This window comes from Populus trichocarpa, chromosome 8, assembly GCF_000002775.5.
Source record: "Populus trichocarpa isolate Nisqually-1 chromosome 8, P.trichocarpa_v4.1, whole genome shotgun sequence".
Classification (NCBI taxonomy): Eukaryota; Viridiplantae; Streptophyta; class Magnoliopsida; order Malpighiales; family Salicaceae; genus Populus; species Populus trichocarpa.
The window spans coordinates 694,293-715,875 of record NC_037292.2 but is presented as its reverse complement, the minus strand read 5'-3'; the positions used below and the strand labels follow the sequence as shown (position 1 = coordinate 715,875).

At 35.0% G+C, this 21,583-nt stretch overlaps 3 protein-coding genes across 5 annotated transcripts; all 3 read right to left on the bottom strand.

Annotated features, from left to right (window-relative positions):
* Positions 1 to 437: 437 nt before the first annotated feature.
* LOC7486871 (chlorophyll(ide) b reductase NOL, chloroplastic) lies at positions 438 to 4,635 on the bottom strand. Of its 2 annotated transcripts, none has more exons than XM_024606548.2 (13): positions 4,306 to 4,635; positions 3,688 to 3,756; positions 3,310 to 3,371; positions 3,098 to 3,184; positions 2,578 to 2,645; positions 2,407 to 2,455; positions 2,253 to 2,338; positions 2,028 to 2,085; positions 1,572 to 1,622; positions 1,291 to 1,341; positions 1,169 to 1,210; positions 791 to 901; positions 438 to 669 (listed from the first exon to the last, which is right to left on the bottom strand). In XM_024606548.2, exons 1-13 carry the CDS (start codon positions 4,601 to 4,603, stop codon positions 619 to 621), a joined length of 1,083 nt encoding a protein of 360 aa, XP_024462316.2. In that variant the 5' UTR covers positions 4,604 to 4,635; the 3' UTR covers positions 438 to 618. The 2 variants fall into 2 exon arrangements, with proteins under 2 accessions (XP_024462316.2, XP_024462317.2); XM_024606549.2 differs by having other exon boundaries at positions 438 to 666.
* Positions 4,636 to 5,497: 862 nt separating this feature from the next.
* Positions 5,498 to 14,923, bottom strand: LOC7486870 (DExH-box ATP-dependent RNA helicase DExH3). The gene is made up of 19 exons (XM_002310939.4): positions 14,510 to 14,923; positions 14,072 to 14,226; positions 13,868 to 13,955; positions 13,534 to 13,767; positions 13,263 to 13,358; positions 12,762 to 12,950; positions 12,466 to 12,625; positions 12,248 to 12,378; positions 11,547 to 11,717; positions 11,034 to 11,306; positions 10,314 to 10,508; positions 9,739 to 9,942; positions 9,025 to 9,094; positions 8,778 to 8,926; positions 8,266 to 8,574; positions 8,117 to 8,176; positions 7,658 to 7,810; positions 7,457 to 7,567; positions 5,498 to 6,575 (listed from the first exon to the last, which is right to left on the bottom strand). Exons 1-19 carry the CDS (start codon positions 14,750 to 14,752, stop codon positions 6,102 to 6,104), a joined length of 3,465 nt encoding a protein of 1,154 aa, XP_002310975.2. The 5' UTR covers positions 14,753 to 14,923; the 3' UTR covers positions 5,498 to 6,101.
* Positions 14,924 to 18,361: 3,438 nt separating this feature from the next.
* Positions 18,362 to 19,992, bottom strand: LOC7486869 (inactive protein RESTRICTED TEV MOVEMENT 2). 2 transcript variants are annotated; one of them, XM_052454933.1, is made up of 3 exons: positions 19,686 to 19,992; positions 18,974 to 19,588; positions 18,362 to 18,901 (listed from the first exon to the last, which is right to left on the bottom strand). In XM_052454933.1, exons 1-3 carry the CDS (start codon positions 19,831 to 19,833, stop codon positions 18,564 to 18,566), a joined length of 1,101 nt encoding a protein of 366 aa, XP_052310893.1. In that variant the 5' UTR covers positions 19,834 to 19,992; the 3' UTR covers positions 18,362 to 18,563. The 2 variants fall into 2 exon arrangements, with proteins under 2 accessions (XP_052310893.1, XP_002310974.3); XM_002310938.4 differs by having other exon boundaries at positions 18,362 to 19,588; positions 19,686 to 19,989.
* Between the last annotated feature and the right edge of the window lie 1,591 nt (positions 19,993 to 21,583).

The following is a 21,583-nucleotide window of genomic DNA, read 5'->3' as shown; positions in this document are numbered from 1 at the left end:
TTCGCTGCAAAAAACTATCAAGAAGCAGGCTATTTGGTTTTAATGATTAAGGGTGACATTGGAAACTCAATCAAAACTATAGGGGTAATATTGAGAAATCTTAAACTATATGGTTGAAATGGAACATTGAAGGATCTATAGGGGCCTAAAAGTAGTTTACCAAAAAGTAAACAAAAGGTAAACTGCAACGTCCCCATATCCTTTCACATCAACGGACTTGTACAAAATTTCACGTTGGGAAATGAAGAAGCTTGGATTTGATGGCCATCCTTAATAATGCAAACCAGACAAGCACTGTGCCTTTTCTGTTGTAAGCAAATGATTTGTGGCATCGACAAAGTTATCAGGGAAAATCTGTCACGGATGGGATTTGTGAACTTGGGGGGGAGTTTCATTTCAATGATTGAGCCTCAAATTTATGTGTTTGAAGTCTAAAATTTAAGGAAACATCAGCATAATCTCATATTGAAATCAGACTGATGAGTTCATGTAACATGTCCATTCGTGAGTCTGGTCCCGTAAAGTCTGTAGAGCCATAAAAAAAGGAACAATTTTTTACAACAATTTCACCAAAAAAATCACAGCATTTGAATTAAATCAAATTCTGCCACTACACTTTCAATCTTCAAGCAAGTATCTGTTTCTTCGTGCGCCGAAAGCAAATCTCTGCTAACAAGGAAAAGTGCAAGCAGAAGAGTTGATCAGAACCAATAACAATCCCCAAGTGATATAAGTTAGTGCATCTTCAGAGTTCTCCAACAGAACAGAAAATCGAAGTGTTTCACTTAACTGAGAATATCTGCGAGTATGCTTTCACCCCGGTGAGGAAACGGATGTAGGTAGGCTTTGTTGATCCATTGGCAGGGATAGATCTGATGTTTGGAACAAGGTATTCTGCAACCTATGAAAACCCAAAAAATCTTAATCAGTGGAACTAAGAAGTGACTCACATTAGATGATCCACAAAAAGTGCCCCCTTTTCTTATGATGCAAGCACCTCCCTGGTAAACAAAACTACACACCATCTTAGCATACGCAACTATTTCAATCAAGATTAACTGATATGATTTACTTAACCATAGTAATCACTAACAGTTAATGGTCATATGGTTCTGTAAACCATGAAATACCAGCACATTGAATGACAGCCTAGTAAACAAAATCTTACCACTTCAGCTGGTTCTGCCAAAACATTAATGAAAAACTTGGCCTGCAATGGATGAAATTTGATCATTTCAATTACAACCCACAGAAGACAGACTCCAAAAGAAGATGATCTTTTATTCTGACCTGCTTTGTGGTAGCTCCAGACATGAGAAGATCAGTTGTGACCATTCCAGGCTGCAAGCCGATACCAAGAAAATTAAAAAAAAAAAAAACTAATAAAAATCTATTGATAATGATGGCATCATCAATGATAGCAATCAATGATGATAACACAACAGCTGTTAAGAGGAAAGGCTCATAAATTTATTCTTTCGTTTTTTTTTTTAAAAAAAGTGTTATTTGACATAACAAAGTGCATGAATAGCGAACTCGAAAGGAAAGAGCTAAAAATAATTCAAGCATACCGACAGGTTATGCGCTACAACATTTTGAACATCTTGCATCCGCAACTCAGCCTGTTCCATTAAAAAAAAAACATGTTTATAGCAACTCTCACATAGATATCTAATCCTAACACATTTCACTAACATAGACAGTTGTCTAAATGACCTTTATATTTAGTTGCATGCTACTTAAATAACACAATGAGAATGATGGAATAAATGATGATTTTTCTGACTACTCGATTCTTAAAATATCAGTAGTTTGACATCTGGTAAAGTACCAAAAACAAATAGTAGAAATGGGAGTTGACATCATATGATTCTATAAACAACCCCCAAGGGCTGGTATAAAAAGATTAGGAGAAATGCAAGAATATTTGATGCTATACAATGAGAAAGAAAACACTCTTCTGATATATTCTTAGTGATTGAATAACACTCAACACTACTACCTTGAAAAGAAAGTTGAGAGTGCACCTGTAGGGATTTTGTTAAATGCACTACACTGCGCTTAGTTGCCCCATATGCTGCAAATCTGAGAGAAAAGGAAAGGAGAAATATGCAATGAGAAGTCAATTGGCAAATTCACATCGTGAACTGGGTGTGCACAAAGTAGTCACTTTTGTCAATGGAAACTGACATAGAAATCATGAATGGCTTCAGCAAATCTAATTAAAGCTCAAGAAAACTGAAACGTGGTACCTTGGGGTTGGTCTTCCATCTGAGCCAGCTCCATCAATGTTGAATATGTGACCCCCTCGAGGTTGGTTCAACATCATTTTTATTGCCTTGACAATTATTATGTGTAAGAAATAAGCCTGAAAGTGCCAGACAAGGATAAAGAGAACACTTTTACCTCTCGACAACAAATCATCAAACCAAGGGTGTTTGTAGTGACAACTTCTCTGCACAAAAGTAAACAGAACAAACAACTTGAAGCATTGCAAAATTGCAGGGAAGAAGAACAATAGGAAAAGAAAGGATAAAAAGGAAGGAAAAGAAATTAATGAAAACTTTAAATGCTCACATAAGATCTTCATCTGAAGCTTCTGCCAGGGGCTTATAGCTATAAGCATTGGATCCTGCATTATTAATCTGCATCATTAACATGAGGTAAGAGAGTAACAGCAGAGCCAAGCATTTTTATAGGAAAAAGAAATGGAATCAATGCAACACCATATACTGATGGAGTATACCTAAGAGGGTAGGTAGCTGAACAAATTTAGTATCAGTTCTGCTAGCTGAATGAGAAGCATAAAACATGAAATTTCTCATGAATTATTACTAAACCAGACCATGAAGCTACGAAATAGCTAGCATGGAAATTACACAAAATGTTTATCTCTAACAAATTCCCAACACTGATATGCGTATTTTACCAACAAGAACAACCTTTCCGTACAGCATCGCAAAAAGAAACATCCTTTAACCAACTTTACAGAAGAGCAACCATCCAATAAGAAAAGGTTTATCGATTCCTATAGGGAATTTTGTTTAACTATGACAATTAGAAAGCATAAAGCAGCCGGGAGTATTTGCAACAATACCCATATGTCGATGTATTTGAGACTTTCTTGTGCAAATGCAACCAAATCCTTCACATCCTTTCCTTCTCTAACATCACACTTTGTACCCTGCAAAGGAGGAACTGACTCATAGCCAGAAGTATGAAGTATAGACAACTGATCATGGAAAACTATCATGAGGGAAAATAAGGACACAAAAAATAAATTGGAGAAAAGAGTTGTGAAGGAGGTACCCACACACGTTGCTCTCCAAATTCTTCTCTCAAGCTCTGAACAGCAGACTCCACCCGTTCAGCTGTCAAAGATTGCTGTCAACAACACTAAATACAAGCAACTGGGTATATAAACTGCAAGCTTCGTATTCTTTCAAGATATCAACTCAAAATGTCAAGTCCCACTATTTCAAGCCTTTGGGTCAAGAGGGTTCTTTGGCGTAAAAGACCATGAATCAAATAAACTGAACATCAAAGGTCCCCATTAAAAAATTCTCCAGGGGTATTTACTCAGATTCAACCAAACTGATTGTGAGAGAACCATAGTTAGGGTTTGTCAAAAGCAACTAACTTATATGCTTGAGACATTTCAACATATCTACCAAAGAAGATCCTTACCTGACCTTGAGCAAATTATCACATTGTCACCTGCCTTTAGAAACTCCTTAGCCAAAGCATACCCTATTCCTGGATTAAAAGCATCAACAAGCTCTATTCACATAAAGAACCAGCCAACTTAAGAAAATGAGACATTAAAGATATCATCTTTAGAAACTCTCGAGCCATTGCACACTGTAAAAAACAATTCATGCGAAAACTGATAAAAAAATCCAATGATTCTCATTTCACACACGGAACAAAGCCATTCTTGGACTGAAGAATGCAATTTCTCGCAAAGAAAACAAAGAAAATGACCCCAACAAAGTAGCACTCAAAACCAAACTAAAATAAACTCAGTAGTAGCAATGTACCTACTTGAGCACCTCCCTTCTATTTCTCGTTGACCAAAAATCAAACCATCCGGTACAGACACAACACCCTTAACTCTTGGACTAATTGGGGCCTTAATTCGCAGCAAACCCACAAAAAAGAAACCCAGAAATCATATTCCATAAATCCATCAAAGGGCATAGAATTAACCAGCAAAACCAAACCAGAAACCACAGCAATACACACAGCAAAGCAAACACCACAAACTGATCAGACAGTAATTAGAGAACCAAGAAAAGAAAGAACCTTTTGTTGAACCAGTGATTAAGATATTGAAAGGAGGCAACATGGGCTCTCTACTCAGTGCAGAAGAAGAGGAAGTTTGTGCCTTCACAACTACTGGATACTTCAAATATGCAATGCCCGTATTGTTGGTGTAATAGCTGTTTCTTGCATTAGTGCTTTTTGCTGGGGTATGGCGGGAACAAACGGTCAAGAAAAGGTGTGAAGGAGAAAGAAGTGGAGGGAACTGAGAGGAAAAAGAAGAGGCCTTGAGAAGAAGAGAAGAAGAAGGGAAGGGAAGGGAAGCACAAGGAATAGCCATTGGTGGAAGTACTTTGCAAGAGGAAGGTTTTAAGCCTTTTATAGTGGATAATAAATAATAAATAAAATAAAAACAACGTATTTTTTTTATAAAAAAAAAAGTCAATGGTCTTTAACATGCAGAGCGGATCAATCAAAGTTTTTTATCATATTTATTTTTTAAGTATTTTTTATTTAAAAATATATTAAAATAATATTTTTTTATTTTTAAAAAAATTATTTTTTACTTCAGCTGATCTAAAAAATATATATAAAAAATATTTTTTTATAGTGTTTTTAAAACTTAAAAAATAGAATCTCTAATCATGAAACATGATGTACATGTACCATGTTTTATAACCATGTAAAAAACTACTAAAAAAAAGAAATAACTTTATATTCACGCCAATGTTTATACATAATTCCTTTGCATATATTTTTATATCAAAATGGTTGTAGTAATATCTTTGATAATAGACTTTATTCTGCGAAATTGGCATTTAAAAAGAAAAAAATAGTTCTAATTAATTTGTTCCTTTTCTATTTAGTTCAATAATAATAATAATAATAATAAAGCAAAGTTCACTGATAAAATAATAAATGTGTGGTGGGCAGCTGAAAATACTTCCACGTGGACATATTGATAAGCAGGGCCGTCCTTGCAAGTTGCAACTCTATACCGTAACGTGCATGAAAATCCAAGAACTGAACAAAAACAGGGCTTTACTCGTTGAACAAAAACCTAGCTTGATCGTCGGCTTAATCAAGTCACGAGGTTCAATTTTAAAATTCATCTTCAGATCACAAATTTATCGACGCAACTCGTCAGGCCAGGCCAGGGCAAGCCAAGCCAAGCCATATTTAATAACTACGGTAGAAACTACTCTCGCCTTGCATGCATGATCGATATCTTGGCTTGGCTAGAAACTACATAATCTCATCGAAATCTGTTCATTCCTCTAACCCGCTACAGGTTCAAAAAATAAAAATCTAATGAGAAAAACCACCCCACAACCTCCCTGGCCCCACCTACAACATGCTTTAATGTTACTGGTACATGGGAAATTTTTTTTATCTTCAAGCTCAATACGTCCAAATTCAAGAATGACTGTTCAAATGTTTCTCTGTCTTGATTGCTCGGCTACATTTTCTTTCCCTTTCTTTCTTGTATACAATTTCACAGTCCATACCCGCATCAACTTTACTAACCATGTGCATTGGCTTGGGGTCGTGATCCTCTGCTCCCATGGGAATATGAGACTTCGATGGTCTGTACGGATTTATCATGTTTCGTCAGCTGTCAGGCCAAGCATCGAGAGGCTCATGGTTGGCTCTCCTAATCAGCATGTCCATATAGCCTGTATGCATCCCTTCCTTTCATTGTTTCACCCCCAGCTAAGCTGCTGGCCCCCGGACTGTCAAAAGGTCAACGATCAAGTCTTGCCCATGTCCTTGTCCCAATGTCTTGTTTAAGCCAATTCAGCAATTCCAAGAATAACAATGGACAGTGGACAGCCAGATCAACCAGGGCGACGCTGCTTTGATCTACGACGTTTCCCAAGAAGTTTGAGCATGTTATCAGTGACATCAGGTTGGGAGTCGTCATGCTCATTTTGATTATTGTCGGATGTATGGGTTAACCAGGCCAGTGCTTCAATAGCAGCATCCCTCTCTGCTTGTTGCTTGTTTCTCTTGGGCTTCCCCACAAACTGCATTCCCTTGAATTCAACCAGTGCCCTAAACTCATTCGTCTTAAGGTGCTTTGTCTTGTATTTTGGAGGGGAGTGTCCAGCTCTCATCAGTAGGGTTTGTAGCAAACTTTTTGGATTTGCTCCGTCTTTTGTAAATCTGTCATTATCATTAGTTACCTTAGGCTTCCTGCTTTCACGACCAAACACAAATTTTCCTTCACATTGATCTCCTGATACCAGGTCCTCAACAGCAAGCATGAGGTATTTTCCTTCCTTGAGAATGTCAAGTTTAGGATCTTGAAGCTGCATCATCACAAGAAGCTCTTTATCGCTCAATGCAACAGATATTATTAATAAAAAATCTTTCCAGGTTTGAGGTAGATAGGTTAAACCCACAACAATGTTCATGTCTTGGATATGTCAATCACAGCCACAATACAAAAACTCAGAGATACTCTACACGTAAATAATATCATCACACCAAAAGAGATGTGCTCATGAGCACAGTAACAATGAAAAGAATATTGCATCCTCGGGCAAACAACCATTCAACAAAAAGCTCTTGACAAGTACATTTTTGGGAGCTTTCAATGCAAATAGTTGCAGAATGGAATAAACTTTTTTTTTTAAAAAAAAAAACATAGTTCTAAACACCATCAACATTACCGCATCTTGGATCAGTGTTATAAGATCTGCCTGGCCAGGCAAGTCAAACTGGTGACCTGCCGACCAAGGACCTGGCCTGTGAAAAAACCTGTCTTTTTTTTTTTTTTTTTTTTTTTACCAAAACAACATCATTTCATGATTTTTTTAAAAAAAATTAATGCTTGGGTTGACCAGGTCAACACCCGACCTGTGACCCGAGCCCTGGGCTAGGTTGACCCCGGTTCAGGTCTTACAACTATGTCTTTAATTGGTAAAATCTGAAAGGGGAAAAAAGTGGTCAAAGGATTTTAGAAAACATATAGATGATGCATGTTCAATAGTTTACCTCCTGCAGGAGCATAACCTCTAACAGCTTGATAATATGAATCATTTAACAAGCACAGAACTAAGAGGGGTGTTTTATTTTAGTAATGGAAGGCGGAACCTCAGAAGATGAAAAACTAGGATTTTGTATATGGCTAGTTGAAAGATGGAACATAAAATTATTTTCTCTATACTAATCATCTTTCCCAACTCACCTTCTTCTGAATAAGCTTATCAAGTTCTTCATTAAGCTTTAAAAAGCACTCTGCCAAATTATGATCCATGAAGAAATCAATGTATCCATTCAACATTTTCAGATGCCCAGCCTGAGCACAAGAAAATTACTGATTATAAAACTCTGCAAGTTCAATAGGAAAGGAATATCATAACTATCCATAGAAAAGAGCTAAAATTACCTGTGCTCCACAAGCAAGTGCACCACCAAAAAGGATCAGTACGGAATCAGATACACCAGTGGAATCACGTATGAAAACTGAGTTGACCTTTACTTTTTCACCAAAGACCAGCCATGGATAGGGAATTGTCTCATAGCGTGCATTCACAGAATTCTGAAGCAGAACCATCATCATTATCAAATACTCTCGTGGACAATATAAGAAACTTTTACAACACGATGACAAGAAGTCAAGAAATAGCACGCACATATACACTTGGCAAGGGTCTAAAATTTTTCTAGTTACATACCCTTCACATTTCAAGAACTACTCAGTTAACAGGGAAACACACACACACAAACAGCAAAGTGATCATACGAGCTAGATGACTCAAACTCAGAATTTATGCATCAAAGCATGCATAACAACCATTAGTTAAAAAAGTCTAGTCCGGCACACTAGTTTAAGTTTCACACTTACAGCATATAGAGAAACTTGGCCATCATCCATTGTTTTGAAAGACATGGATGTTTCTCTGTGCTGCGCACAAAGAAGAAAGAGCAAAATGTATCAGCTATCGAATTTCATGATGAAACACAGGATGTGCATTTGAAGCAGAGAAACATTACCACTACTGACGCGATTCCAGGATAGAGGCCAGAGCATATAATTGCACGAACCAATGATTGGTTGTGACTTAATTTGTTGTGGTTGTTTGTATCTTCTTCTATTAAGCCAGCATCTTTTAAAATGAAGTTAAATTGCTTCCTTAGAGAATGAATGGCCTGCAAAGTTTGTGCAGACAGGAAATTTCTCCAGCAATACTCATATGCCGATCCTTCTCTTTCAGCTTCTTTCCATCCTTCATATGCACGGACAAGAGCCATATGATCACTGTAGTCTTTTGCAGAAAATCTAGACTTTGCTGCCCCAGCTAACTAAACCAAAGATAGAATAGTTCAGCTGAAAATAAAGCCAAAGCAGGAAATCTAGAACCTGGAAGCATAACGCTCAAACATACAGGAAAATGCTCCAAATGCTGATTTATAAGTTTCAAAGGTGCATTGATCAATAACAAGATTGTTAATACAGGACCAATGCACAGGACACTATTGTTAATACTTGATTGCACCGTACTTACATCCTTTTTGTCCTGTGGCAGAAGGAAAGGATCCCTGACACTGAGCCCGGACACTATTGTTAATATAGGACCAAAGCACCCAAAGATGGCACCCATTATTAACATTTTACCCAGCTTGGGATCTACTGGAAGCATTGTCAAATACTTCCCTGATTGAAAAATAAAACAGAGGAGTTTAATAATTATAATTAAGAACTAGAATATAAATAGTAGAGTTCTTCTCATCTGCAAGAATCAGCAAACTGACCAAGATTTGTCAGATTCTCCTTCTCATCTAATGCACCAATCATCTTCAGAAAATCAATCGCATTTTGGACCTGTCATCCATGGAACTTGTCAAATTGTGCAATAGACTAAGAAATGAGGTTGCAAATTATTTGCATTATTAATACTTGTCAAATTGCAAAATGGAAAAGTGGAAGCCCTTAAGTTATGCATGCAGCTTGCATTATCTTTTGCAGTGTGTATTCAGTAATTAGTGCATGCAAGGTCGTGGGCGATAAAACTATAGTAGGAAGTAATGTTCATCCATTTTCCCCTTGTACATTTTCATTAATGATTTACAAATGTTCTAGTTAATGGATTACTTTCTACAACAATCATAGACATGAACCATTAAACAACTTCTACAATGATTGTAGGATCAGAAACCAGGTGGTATACAATTTACAACAAATTTTTATGGTGAAAAAAACCAGGTGGTCACAATAACTCTAGAAAAGGTTGGCCTGGCAAATCTAGTTGAGGAAATTGAATGTGAGCTAAAATTGATCAATTGCAGTATGACATCCTCTATAGAGAGATGTTGTCATCAGTTGTATGAGGTCTCCCTTGGTATGCCCCCTTTACTTGAAGTTTATTCTAAGTCTTAAAGGCCGGCTCAATAAAGTTTCAAAGAAGAATATAGGCCAGCATCCAGGGGGTAATATGGAAATAAAAAAATTGTGTTGACAACACTTACAGCCAATGGTTTTGGTGGCTGGAGAGCAGCTGACAAGAATTCTCCTATGCTTCCAACCTGCAAACTCTTTATTTGCAAGCAAAGAGAGTTCAGGGGAGTCCTCAAAAGTTCAGGAAGTTGATATTCAGCAAAGGCTTCATATACACATCTTGGGTATAGGTGGTAACATTCGCCTGGCTGCACTCGGCCAGCCCTACCCCTTCTCTGCAACCCATGAATAGCCAAAGAAGAATATGTCATTTATGAAAAGAGACCAGGAAAATGACATAGATCAAGGTGAAGCACAGAAGACGATAACAGATTCAAATAAAATCATAATCAATCCAATAATGCATGCTACCACGTGGCAACAGTGCATCTTAAACATTCATATAACCATCCCAGGCTGCATGAACCCTCAAGCTTAACCAACTATGTTTCCAGTGAAGAAAATACCCCATACATTATATAAACAGGCATTCCATACACGCTCAAGTGAGAATAGAGATCAAGTCTATTCCGTTTTACAGTTAGAAACATGCAATTTGGTAATAAACCTGAACGAACAAATCCAAATGATGTCAAGGCAAGCTTACTTGTCGAGCAGATGCTTTTGATATCCAAGAAGGTAGCAGACAAGGTGTGTTGTTTAAAGCATCATAAGTGGTTTCTTTTGCCTTCCCACAATCAATGACAAAAACTACATCATTGATTGTAATGCTTGCCTCTGCCATATTGGTTGCAAGAACTATTTTATGTACATTAGGAGGAGGTTTCTCAAAAATCAGTTTCTGCATAGAGTAAAAAGATGATAAGTAATATGACATGAAATCAAACACTCCAAATGATATGCTGAGCATGAACACTGTAGCATCTTCATTTCACTGTAGTTATTTTAATAATCTACTGTTATACTCTTTTCTAACCTGGAAGGTTAATAAACATGATAATTGCATATGTATTATGTAGACAATAATTATGAATTGGGCAAGTTTCTGGAACACCCATTTTTCAGTGTGAGATATCCTACAACATCACGAATTATAATCACTCCTGGTCCCTTACATGGTCCGCTGCACCAGTATTGTTTTTTTGTTTAACTAGTAAAGGTGCCTCAAAGGGTCAGATCTGCATTGAGTAACTTGCCCGACGAGATAGACTGTGGAAAGATAAATGCTCCCTTCAAAGTGGAAATTAACACGCATTCTAGCATCCAGATAAGTCTAACCTTGACCAGAACAGGGGAGCTTTTAGGATTTTATTTCCATTCAAAAAACCTAACAAGATAAGTATTAACATAAAACTTAAAAGACTACCTGTTCTGAGGTTGCCATAGAACCATGGCAAGTTAGAAGCAGAATTCTGTTAGGATCACCCAGGAGAGGATGTGCTTTAAGTTGATCCCTCAAACAGCTAATATCCTCCCAGCCAGTCATGAAAACTAAGACAGCACCTGGTCGTTCCTTCCGACATATATGGCACAAAACTGCTTCAATAAGGTTAAATCCTATGCAATCAGGCATCCAGCGTGCCAGAGAGTCACGTGCTCTGGAACTATAATTGTCAAAACTTGAATTAGTAAGAGCATCCTGTCCACAAACAACAAGAACAACAGTTCCCAAACAAATTAGTTTTTGCAAGTGCAGTAGATAGTGCTCTAGCAAATAGAACTAAAAATACCATTTTACTCCAAAAGTAGGCTAATGCACACAAGACTGAGAAATTTTGGAAAATTTACAACTTCGAGTTTCAAGTCTCTAGTCAGAAAAGTAAAATGAAAGTAGTATAATAGTAATAATCAACAACAGGTCTTCAAGAGACTGTCATACCTCAACGAGAGTAGTGATCTGGTTTTTCCTTTTTCGTGGTGCCAGTTGCCTCTGTGTTTTCCACATTTTCTCTTGGCCATAATCATCAATTTGATTGAAAGAAGTCAACTTATATCCGGTCATTTCCAGTACATCTTCTAAAAAATGTGCCCTCACTGGATATGTAAAGCCCTGGTAAAATACATGAACATTTTGAGGACCTCATGGTGCAAGCTATATCTCTATAACTGAGACAGTTCTGTTCCCAATAACCAGATGTAACAATTTTGAATCCATGTAGCCACAAAAGAGGATGCATGCTTTTGAATGGACTTCATCAAAATAGAAACATTTTGAAGGTGCAAGCATATATTTTCTTATGTTTACCAGCATTAGAAACTGCAGTATGGTTTTCACACTCTTCTGTTTGCATGCACAAGCCATATTTCATAGTATGCAGTTACAAACCCTGAGTATTTCTCTCAGGCAATTTTTGTTGTTAAAAACTAAACTCCAAAGCCAACATGGTCAAAATCACTTCAAAACAAAGTGCACAGCCAGCTTAAAATACAATTTCCAAATCAAAGCCCAAGGATACTTGAAAAAAAATGAAAACTGATTATTAAAACAGTTGATGCTCACATCTCATCACACCAACACCAGAATGCTTTAAATACCAACAAATAAGTGTATATTAATAACAATTCCTGCTTATAGCTTACTGGAATATGAATAGTTGGTGCTCCTCCAAAATAATTGGAAAAGAGTTCCGCATTCAAAGTGGCACTCATTAAAATCAATCTCAAGTCCCGACGACGTGAAAGAAGATCCTTGAGCACAATCAATAGGAAGTCTGTTACAGATAAAATGTAAGACAGAAAGGAAGAAGGTAGAACAACCTCTTGTGAAGAATAGATGACAAACTAAACTTATAAGTTACCTTCATTCATGCCTCGCTCATGAATTTCATCGACGAAAACATGGGTTATGCCATTCAAGTTGCGGTCACTTAACAGGCGTCGAAGTAAAATTCCACTGGTACAAAAAAGCAGATGTGTGTTTCTTCCTTTCACACCCTCTAGTCGGACTTTATAACCAACCTAACAAAAAAATATGTTGTGGTATAGCAGCGAGAGAAAAAAGTTTTCAAACGAAAAAACAAAAAAGACTATCTAGTTAACAAATCTAGTCTTTGTGTGTGCAATATGTTAATGTATTGAGAGAAAGAACGCCCACTGCTTCACCAAGAGGCTCTCCTCTCTCCGCAGACACTCTATCTGCAACAGCCATAGCAGATATTCTTCGAGGCTGAGTGCAAATTATGCTACAGAATGCTCCACGCCCAGATTCTATTTCTGACTCCAGAATATATTGAGGAAGTTGAGTGGTTTTCCCACATCCAGTCTCTCCAGATATTACAATGACCTACCAATAAGACAACTAATTAAGAATACATTTGGGAAAAGTAGACACTTATTACTCATATGTCATCACCATCAAAATGTTTCTCTTCTGGTTTGATGGCCAAAAGTGTGAAAATAAAAGAGAAACTGAATAAAAGTTAAATGAAAACAAATCTTGACAAATTGAATGAAGTATCAAACATATGGACATCAAGAAAGGACAGATTAGAAAGTTCTCCAAACAAAAGCAAAACAAAAAAAATTTCTTTCAACGAACATTGCACAATCTTTAAGATCATAGCTGAAAACAAGCCAATGAGCTGTATATTCAGACCTGATTCCTTGCTATTGCTTGGAGTAACTTCTCCTTTTCCTGGAAAGAAGGTAGAGATTTCCTAAAGTCCATCATTTTTCTGCCCTCAAGTGATTCCTATGAACCAAAGACAATAAATACAGAACAAAATCAGAATGAGACACATGGTTTTTATCGTCCCCACCCCTTCAAACATGTGCTATTGATCAGTTTAAAATGCTAAGGATGTCTTGCCGATGACACTTAACAAATTAATAACAAAGATCACAATATGAGAAAACAACAATCATACCCGCCAAGCTCTTTGCATGTTACGCATTCGCAAACTCCTCCTCTGAAGAACCCTTTCCATCACAGAGCGGTCTAGAAATGAATCTGGATTCTCATCTGGACTCGTATCTTCAATCTGATTGATGGACGCGTCATCTGCATTACCACCAACTTTTCCAGCACTTAGTTGAGTTCTATCAAGATGCTCCTGAAGTAAACCCTCAACCCTCCTTTGCAAACTTAGTGGGATAACCACCTGCACAAATGGAAAATTAAAATTCCAACCATCCAGCCTGACAAAACATCTAGAAATAACATTCATACAAACTCGTCGGAAGAGCTTCACAAATCATCACCTCCCTTTGTGGCCGCTTATCATCCAAATCAGGCCTGTAGTTAGGTAGAGGAACCTTGCTTGCAACAACCACTTTTCCATATAGTTCACTGATAAACAACGAAACACAAGCAAGATCTCAATATATCATTTCAAAGTCTCAGTCCACTACGGGCACACAAAACAAATATACTTGTTAACAAAAAGTAACTACTGCCTCCATTACCTATAAAGTCCCATCCTTCCAGCAAGATTTGAAATCTGCTCATAGTCTCTCCTGTCTTTTCTATCTCTAGAAACAATCTCTTGGTCTGTTTCACTGCGCAATAGCAAGCTGAGCTTCCATTTCCACTCATCAACATTGGCCACAGACGACGAAGCCTAAAATTAATAACAAAACACCATCTTAGACCACCAAATTTCCCAACCTCTTGACAGTATAATCAGTCAGTTCATATACACAACAAATCAATTGCACTAATTCCCCCAGAAAACATAAAAACTATCACATTCATCCCACAATCAACAATAATACTCACAACCCTTTTCATTTCTAGTTGATTAATCACCATTTATGCATTCAAATCCCAATATTTTACACCAAAAATCAAAACTTTACATTCATAACCTAATAAAACGAATGATAGAAAAAGAAAAAACAGACCTTGTGGTTTTCAAAATCACACTCGTACTCGTCATCAGAGAACTGCTCTACTGCATACCCACAAAAACCACGCCTTTTGGTCACTAAAAAGCTGGTTTCATTAGAATTATGTAGAAACAAAAGCAAACTAAATAAAGGGTGGTTGTTTTTATTGCTGAAGATGGTATAGGAAAACGACTTCTTCTTGGCGGTGGTGCTGCATCCCAGAAGGAAACTTCTTAGCACAAGCTTCGAATTTTGCATATTTTAATTGATAATATACGAAGCAAATTCATTGCTTTTTGTGAATTATCGAAGGTTCAAATGCAAGACAAACCATTTCAAGGCACCCTGTAAGCCACCAGTCTAGTAGAGGGAGGGAAGGGGAGAGAAACTGGCTAGTCCTTACAATAGCTAGCTAGGGAGTCTACAGTGGAACAGAACGAACCACGGGTTTTTAATTGGGGAAACCTAATCTAGTCCTTATAATATATACAGATTCTTCATTGAGTATCAAAATAAAAAATATTTTACCAATTGGGTCCTAAATATTACATATATTTTTCAATTGAGTTCTTTTGTCAAATTTCTTTTTTTTGTTAATATTTTACATTTAATTCTCATATTTAAACATTTTAACAGAGTTGTTAAACACGGCCTCTCAGTTAAATAGAAACTAATGTTAGATTTTTGTTTTATTAACACGGTTTAAATATAGTATAGGTGAATAAAATATTAATTTAAAAAAATAATTAATATTTTTATAAATTTAATTTTTAATTTATGATGGTTAGTCAAAAATTTATAAGAGTAAGAATTAATTCTTTAAATTTTTAGCTTCTAAAATTTATTATGAAAAAAGAGTAGGAGAAAAAGTTTTTGACTTTATTTTTTTTATATTTTTTCTCATTTTATTTTTAGTGTTTTATTTTTTTTATGCTTTGATTTTCTTATCTCAAATCTAGAATTTAGGTTCATATTTTATTGAGAGATATTTGAGTTTTTTTATTTTGGTTTAAAAACTGTGTTTAAAAGTGTATCTAAATTAAGAAGATATTGTTGGAATTTTAAGAAATATAATGCAAATATCTTAGTTGTACAAGTGAAAAGCGTATATATGATTTATCCTTAAGAGCAATAAAAGTTTAATTACTTTAAAGTGTTTAAATATTTTTTTTATTTTTAATTTAAACATATATTTTTTTATTATTAGCATGTTTGCTAGAACACTATATGCTAAATATATATGCTAAAATTCTATTATTTTTTTTATATTGAAAACATGTTTGTCATTGGTTATACTTTTCCATGTTTACAATTTCAAACAAAAATATATTCTTACTTTTATATTTTTTATTATAATAAATTAAATATTTTTATTCATTAATTTAATATAATTCAACATATTTTAACAACATCATATCTAATCAACATACTATTTTTTTATATAAAAAAAATAAAATAATATTTTTTTATTAAACAGGTCAACCTAGCCAGCATATAAACATCGGACAAGGTTTAGCCGAATCAGATTCATTAACTATGCCTTTTAAGCCACAAAACGTGTGGTGTGGGATCTAATTAATAAAATCACAATTAGAGTTCACGAATCCATTGGTAGCATTTTCAAGATTATCAAGAATAAAGTTTTTTTATTATTATTATTTTACCTCTCCTTATATAATATTATTTATTAAAATATTTTTTTTATTTTTATTCTATCTATATTTTTTTTCTAATTTCATTAACATCCTTTTCTATTAAAAATTAGATTCTATAATTTTTTTAATTTATTTTATATAAAGTTATCATGATATTATAACCTGAACCACGAGTTAGACAGGTTAACTCAGTTTACTCAATTTTTTTTTATTAACAAAAAAACTAAAAAAAAAGATTTTATTGCGCAGCCTTACTAATAAAATACTATTTATTGGAATAATGTTTTTTTTCTCTCTCCTTAGTTTCCTTTTTTTTTTCAATCTATATTTTTCTCACTCAATTTCATTTAAATTATTCAATATTGAGTTTGTTGGAAATTGAGTTTTATAATTTTATTTTTAATATATATTTCATGAAGTTATTTCAATCTCATAACTTGGATTGCGGGTTTGACATGTTGACTTGAGTTTTTTTTTTTCTTATTAATTTTTTTCTCAAATCCATCATTTGATATTAGGTTGATTGGAAATTAGACTTCATGATTTTTTTCCATTCGCTTTCTGTAAGGTTATCATCATCTCATGGTGCAGGTTACAAGTTTGACCGGTTAACTCGAGTCGACTCGAGTTGTTTTTATATCATTTTTTTAATCAATTTTTTTTTAATTTTATATTTTCAACACTAGATTGATTGATAATTGAGTTTCATAATTTATTTTAATTTACTTTTTATTGGGTTATTTGATCACATAATTCGGGTTACGGGTTTAACAGGCTAACCCGGGTTGACTCGAGTTATTTTTTTATTCTTTTATTTTAATTGATTTTTTTTAATTTCATCTTTCAACATTGATTTAATTGAAAATTAAGTTTTATAAATTATTTAGAATAACTTTACATTGAGTTATTATAGTCTCGTGACCTGACATGTAGATTGGTAGGTTAATTCGAGTTGATTTAATATATTTTATCTTACTATTTATAAAAAATATCTCATATCTCATATTTATTTTAAATCAAACTATATTTTTACCGATCATCTAGATTATTTTTAGATCTATGAAGTCGAACGGGTCATATAAAATTAATTCCCACATGATTTTTTTTTTCACTAGAAAAAATTACTAGCAACACACATGTATTTTTTTTTATGTTAAAAAAAAATGATCTGATCTTAATCTAACCCGCATGCTAAAAATCTAATCTCTAGACTAAAGTTTGAAGGTGTTATTGATGCCGAAAGCTAGAGCCTAGTTTTTCTGCTGTCCACGAGTCACTGGAAGTGAAAGGAAGAAAAAAATGGAGGAAATTGTTTCCGAGTCTATTAAATAATAAAATTATTTCAGTGAGTTATAGTGTAATTAAATTTTTCTTTTTTATTTTTTTTTATCCATATCTCTCTTTTAAATCCATAGAATAATTAATTGATCCTTAGTATCTAACTGCTAAAAAGGTTTTGTTTTTCGTCTAACAAATTAATGTTAATTAAGCTCTGTTTTTTTTAAGTATTACTTTTATCATCATCTTGGCCTGTTAAGTATGCAATTTATCGAATTTATTAAATTTAAGTTTTTTATGTTCTTACCTTTTTTTCCCATTTTTTTTTAATTTATGTTTTATATATATATATATATATATATATATATATATATATACGCAAATCTCTAATGTTTCTCTACAAGAAATGTGGAATTGAAGTTTTTTAAGTATGCAATTTACCGAATCGTGTTAATTTTTTTATTTTTTTATTGAATTTAATTTTTTATGTTCTTATATTTTCTTTATTTTTCTCATTATTTTTTAATTACGTTGTATAAAAATATTATAATTCACGGTTCCATACAAGAAATGTGGAATTGGGGTTTTTTGAATGAGGATGTTAATATGAAATACTATAATAATCAAAATGAAACTATTTAAACGTGGCTACAGAAAAATAGATAATTTTTGGAGGCGCAATTGGATTATTTTTTTTGTTAATTAATATTTTCAATTTAATTTGCATGTTTAAACTTTTTAAGCTGTTAAACGCGTGGTGTGGGACTAATTAATAAAAATTACACTTTAGTCCCACACACACCAATGGTTTCAATTGGATCCTCAAATTGAAAAGTAAGCACTGTTTTTCTGAAAATTATTATTATTTTTTAATATTGCTGTATCTAGTATACATTTCTATTAAGAAATAGCATTAAAAAAAAACTGCTCACAATTAATGATAAAACATGTTCCATTATTTATTTATTTATTTTAAAAAAAGATGAAATATGCTCATATTAAGTATATGTGCTTAAAATATAATAAACATGCGATCTCAATACTTGCATCTCAACTGTTCTAGAGATGCTTTCAGATATAGTATTTATTGATACTGCCATATTTTCATGCCACAGTCTTGTTCTTGGAACATAGCTTTAGATCTTGCCAGATGAGCTAAAAATGCTATAGAAATGTGCTCCAACTGCCATAATTATTGAAACTGCCACAAAAATATTCACTATCAGTTGATTCTCATCATTCTTCATGTCCTCGTCCTTGTTAGCAGAAGCTCTTGCATTCTCTGCATCCTTAGAAATATCCTTGTTAGACTTCTCTTTATCATCACCAGCAGCTGTCTCATTCTTCTCCTCCTCCTCCTCCTTCTTCAGGACAACACTCTCAGCTGTCTTTGGTTCCTCACTTTTCCCATCCTTTTCCTCTTCCTTTGCCAATGGCTTTTCAACAACTTTCTCAGCTATCTTTGGTTCCTCACCTTTCTCATCCTTTTCCTCTCCTTTCACCGAAGGCTTTTCAACAACTTTCTCAGCTATCTTTGGTTCCTCACTTTTCTCCTCTTCTTTCGAAGGCTTTTCAGCAACTTTCTCGGGCTTTTCCTCTTCAACAGGCTTCCCGTTTGCTTCATTCTTTTCTTTCTTTTCGGTGACAATTTGATGAGCCTTTTCACCATCTAACCCTGCACTCTTCTCCTCTACTTGTTTTGTGGTATTAACCAGTAAATCAGCTTTTTGAGGAGCTTCATCTTGACCCTTTTGAGATACCTCTTCGCTGGCTGCCTTTTGGGGGCTTAGAGCTTTAACATCTTTCCCTTCTGTTTCTTTGGCAAAGGTGGTTGAGGTTCTCCCTGAAGGAGTCTCTTCTCCATTCTTCTCAGGCTTTGGTTTTCCTGTGGAGTCTTGAAGCCCAGGATCCTCTTGGCTAGCTGTGGCCTCCAATTCTCCAGTATCAGTACTTTTTACAGCAGGAATGTTTTTCGGAATCCTGATGGTTAGGATCCCACCAGCAAACTCCAATTTCATTTGGCTCAGGTCACAATTTTTGGGAACGATGTGAGCTGTATTAAAGCGACTGCGCATGTTATTTGCGAGTATACGCTCTCCATAAACTCTGATATTACTTTGCAGTTCGTCTGCTGCAACACTTACTTGCTCTTTCAAGAAACCTGCATAATTAACCACACTTTTAATTCAAGAAAATATAAGGTTGAACCATGAAGATTTAAAGCTGAATTTTAGGCAATTAGATAATCAGAAAGTTACCAGGAAGATATACAAGTAAAACTAGAGCTGCATCTTCTTCCTTCCATTCTGTATTTGGCTGAAAACTGGTTGGAAGATTTTGAGAGGTGCTGCGGAGATTATATCTTCTGGGCCGAAAACCAGTGTATCCACCTCTTGGATTCATCATGATTTTTATCCTTCTATCTCTTTTGGTATTAATTTTTAATAACACGAAGTGGAATTTTTCGCTCTTAATTAATCTGTTGGCTACAATTTTCTGGTTTGTATTTATATTAGAAATTTTGGGATTGTAAGTTGGTTTTGAGTTTTCTTAACAGAATGAACATTTGGTTGCTTTGCTTTTGTAAATTGGTTCGATGATCCCTTGGGCATTATAAGGCACAACTTCCTTCACAAATAAAGGAAGGTTTCTTTCTTTGGCATGTAGTCTTTCCAATGCATGACATAACAATTACAACGGATGATGATTTAAGAACCATCAGCAATGTACTCCAAAAAATATTCCACTGCTGTACAATGAGAACTGAAGCAAAAGCCAAAATTTTGTTGCCTTGGATATCGAATTTATTATCCAGCAAGAAATGCGATTCTTTGGCATTGGCCATCAGTAGGGCAATAGAACTTAACTGACTTTGCGATGAAGTCTTTTGAGTGAATAGCCTGCTCTAGTATTAATATATTCATGTTTCCTAATCACCTTCCGGTCCAACCATTGATGAGGTGACTTGAGACCTTGGATGGGTTGAGGTTCAGGCCGAGTTTAACAAATAACGGTCTGATGATACCACATGACACTTAGGCTTTGTTGGATCTGTCTTATCCCATTGATGGGTGCAGATCCTTAATATATAGTGAAAACAAAGGAATTCTCTGATCTGTAGGTTACGTTTAAAAGGATGTCTCCATGGTATTGTCTTATGTTAAAAAGGGTTTTTCTAGGTCAATTAGCGTGCTAAACATTGACTGAGAAGTTAAAAGCGATTATCCTGAGGCCAGGGAAGCAATCCAGGTCTCTATTTTTGAGAAATTTGAGAAGTCATTCATGACCTCCTTCTTCACCATTGCTTGGAGGGAGTGGAGCCCTTTCAGTAGTTGGGGTTTCTTCTTCAGGACCAGGTTGTCTGGTGGTTGCTTTTGGAACTTTAATGATGAAAGAAAAATCCAGCCTGAAACCTAGTCTTCATTTTATTCACCTTAAAATTTTCCGGAGCAGAAAAATCTTGATTGAAAACTACTATTATAAGCAAGTGGTCACTCTGCAAGAACTTGGATGGCATGGAAGGAAGGCTGTTAGAGAATAATATAAATCATATTCTGGGACCTTACCTAATAGTTTAAGCTATTGGGTTGAGTTGGTTCTTTGACATGGTATCAGAGCCTTAATGACCAAGCGGTCACGAGTTCGAATCTCACCGTCCCTATTTATTTGATAAAAATTAAGCACAAGGTAATGTGAGCCTGTGCAAGTTTAAAGCCCAAAGGGCTTTCACTTGAGGAGGTGTGTTAGAGAATAATATAAATCATATTCTGGGACCTTACCTAATAGTTTAAGCTATTGGGTTGAGTTGGTTCTTTGACAAAGGCGAAGAAAGCACCAGTCCCTGCTTTTCTTATTAAGTTATAGGTAGTACGTCGTAATGACTTCTCTTACACCTTTGAGAGAATGCAACATAAACCATTCCTTGCTTTCCAAATTGTCTGTTTATAGTATCAATTTCCAGGACATTATATGTTTAAAGCTTTGAGAAGTTAAAAATCGTGATCCTGATGCCAATTGATGCATGTGGTCTAGGAGTCTAGCTCATTGTTTATTCATAGATAAGAAATTTGTAGCCATAGTTTGTCTCATCTATGTTAAGAATTGGAAGAATAAAGTATTGTAATTATTTTTTCTTTTTCCTTGAATTGATTAAACT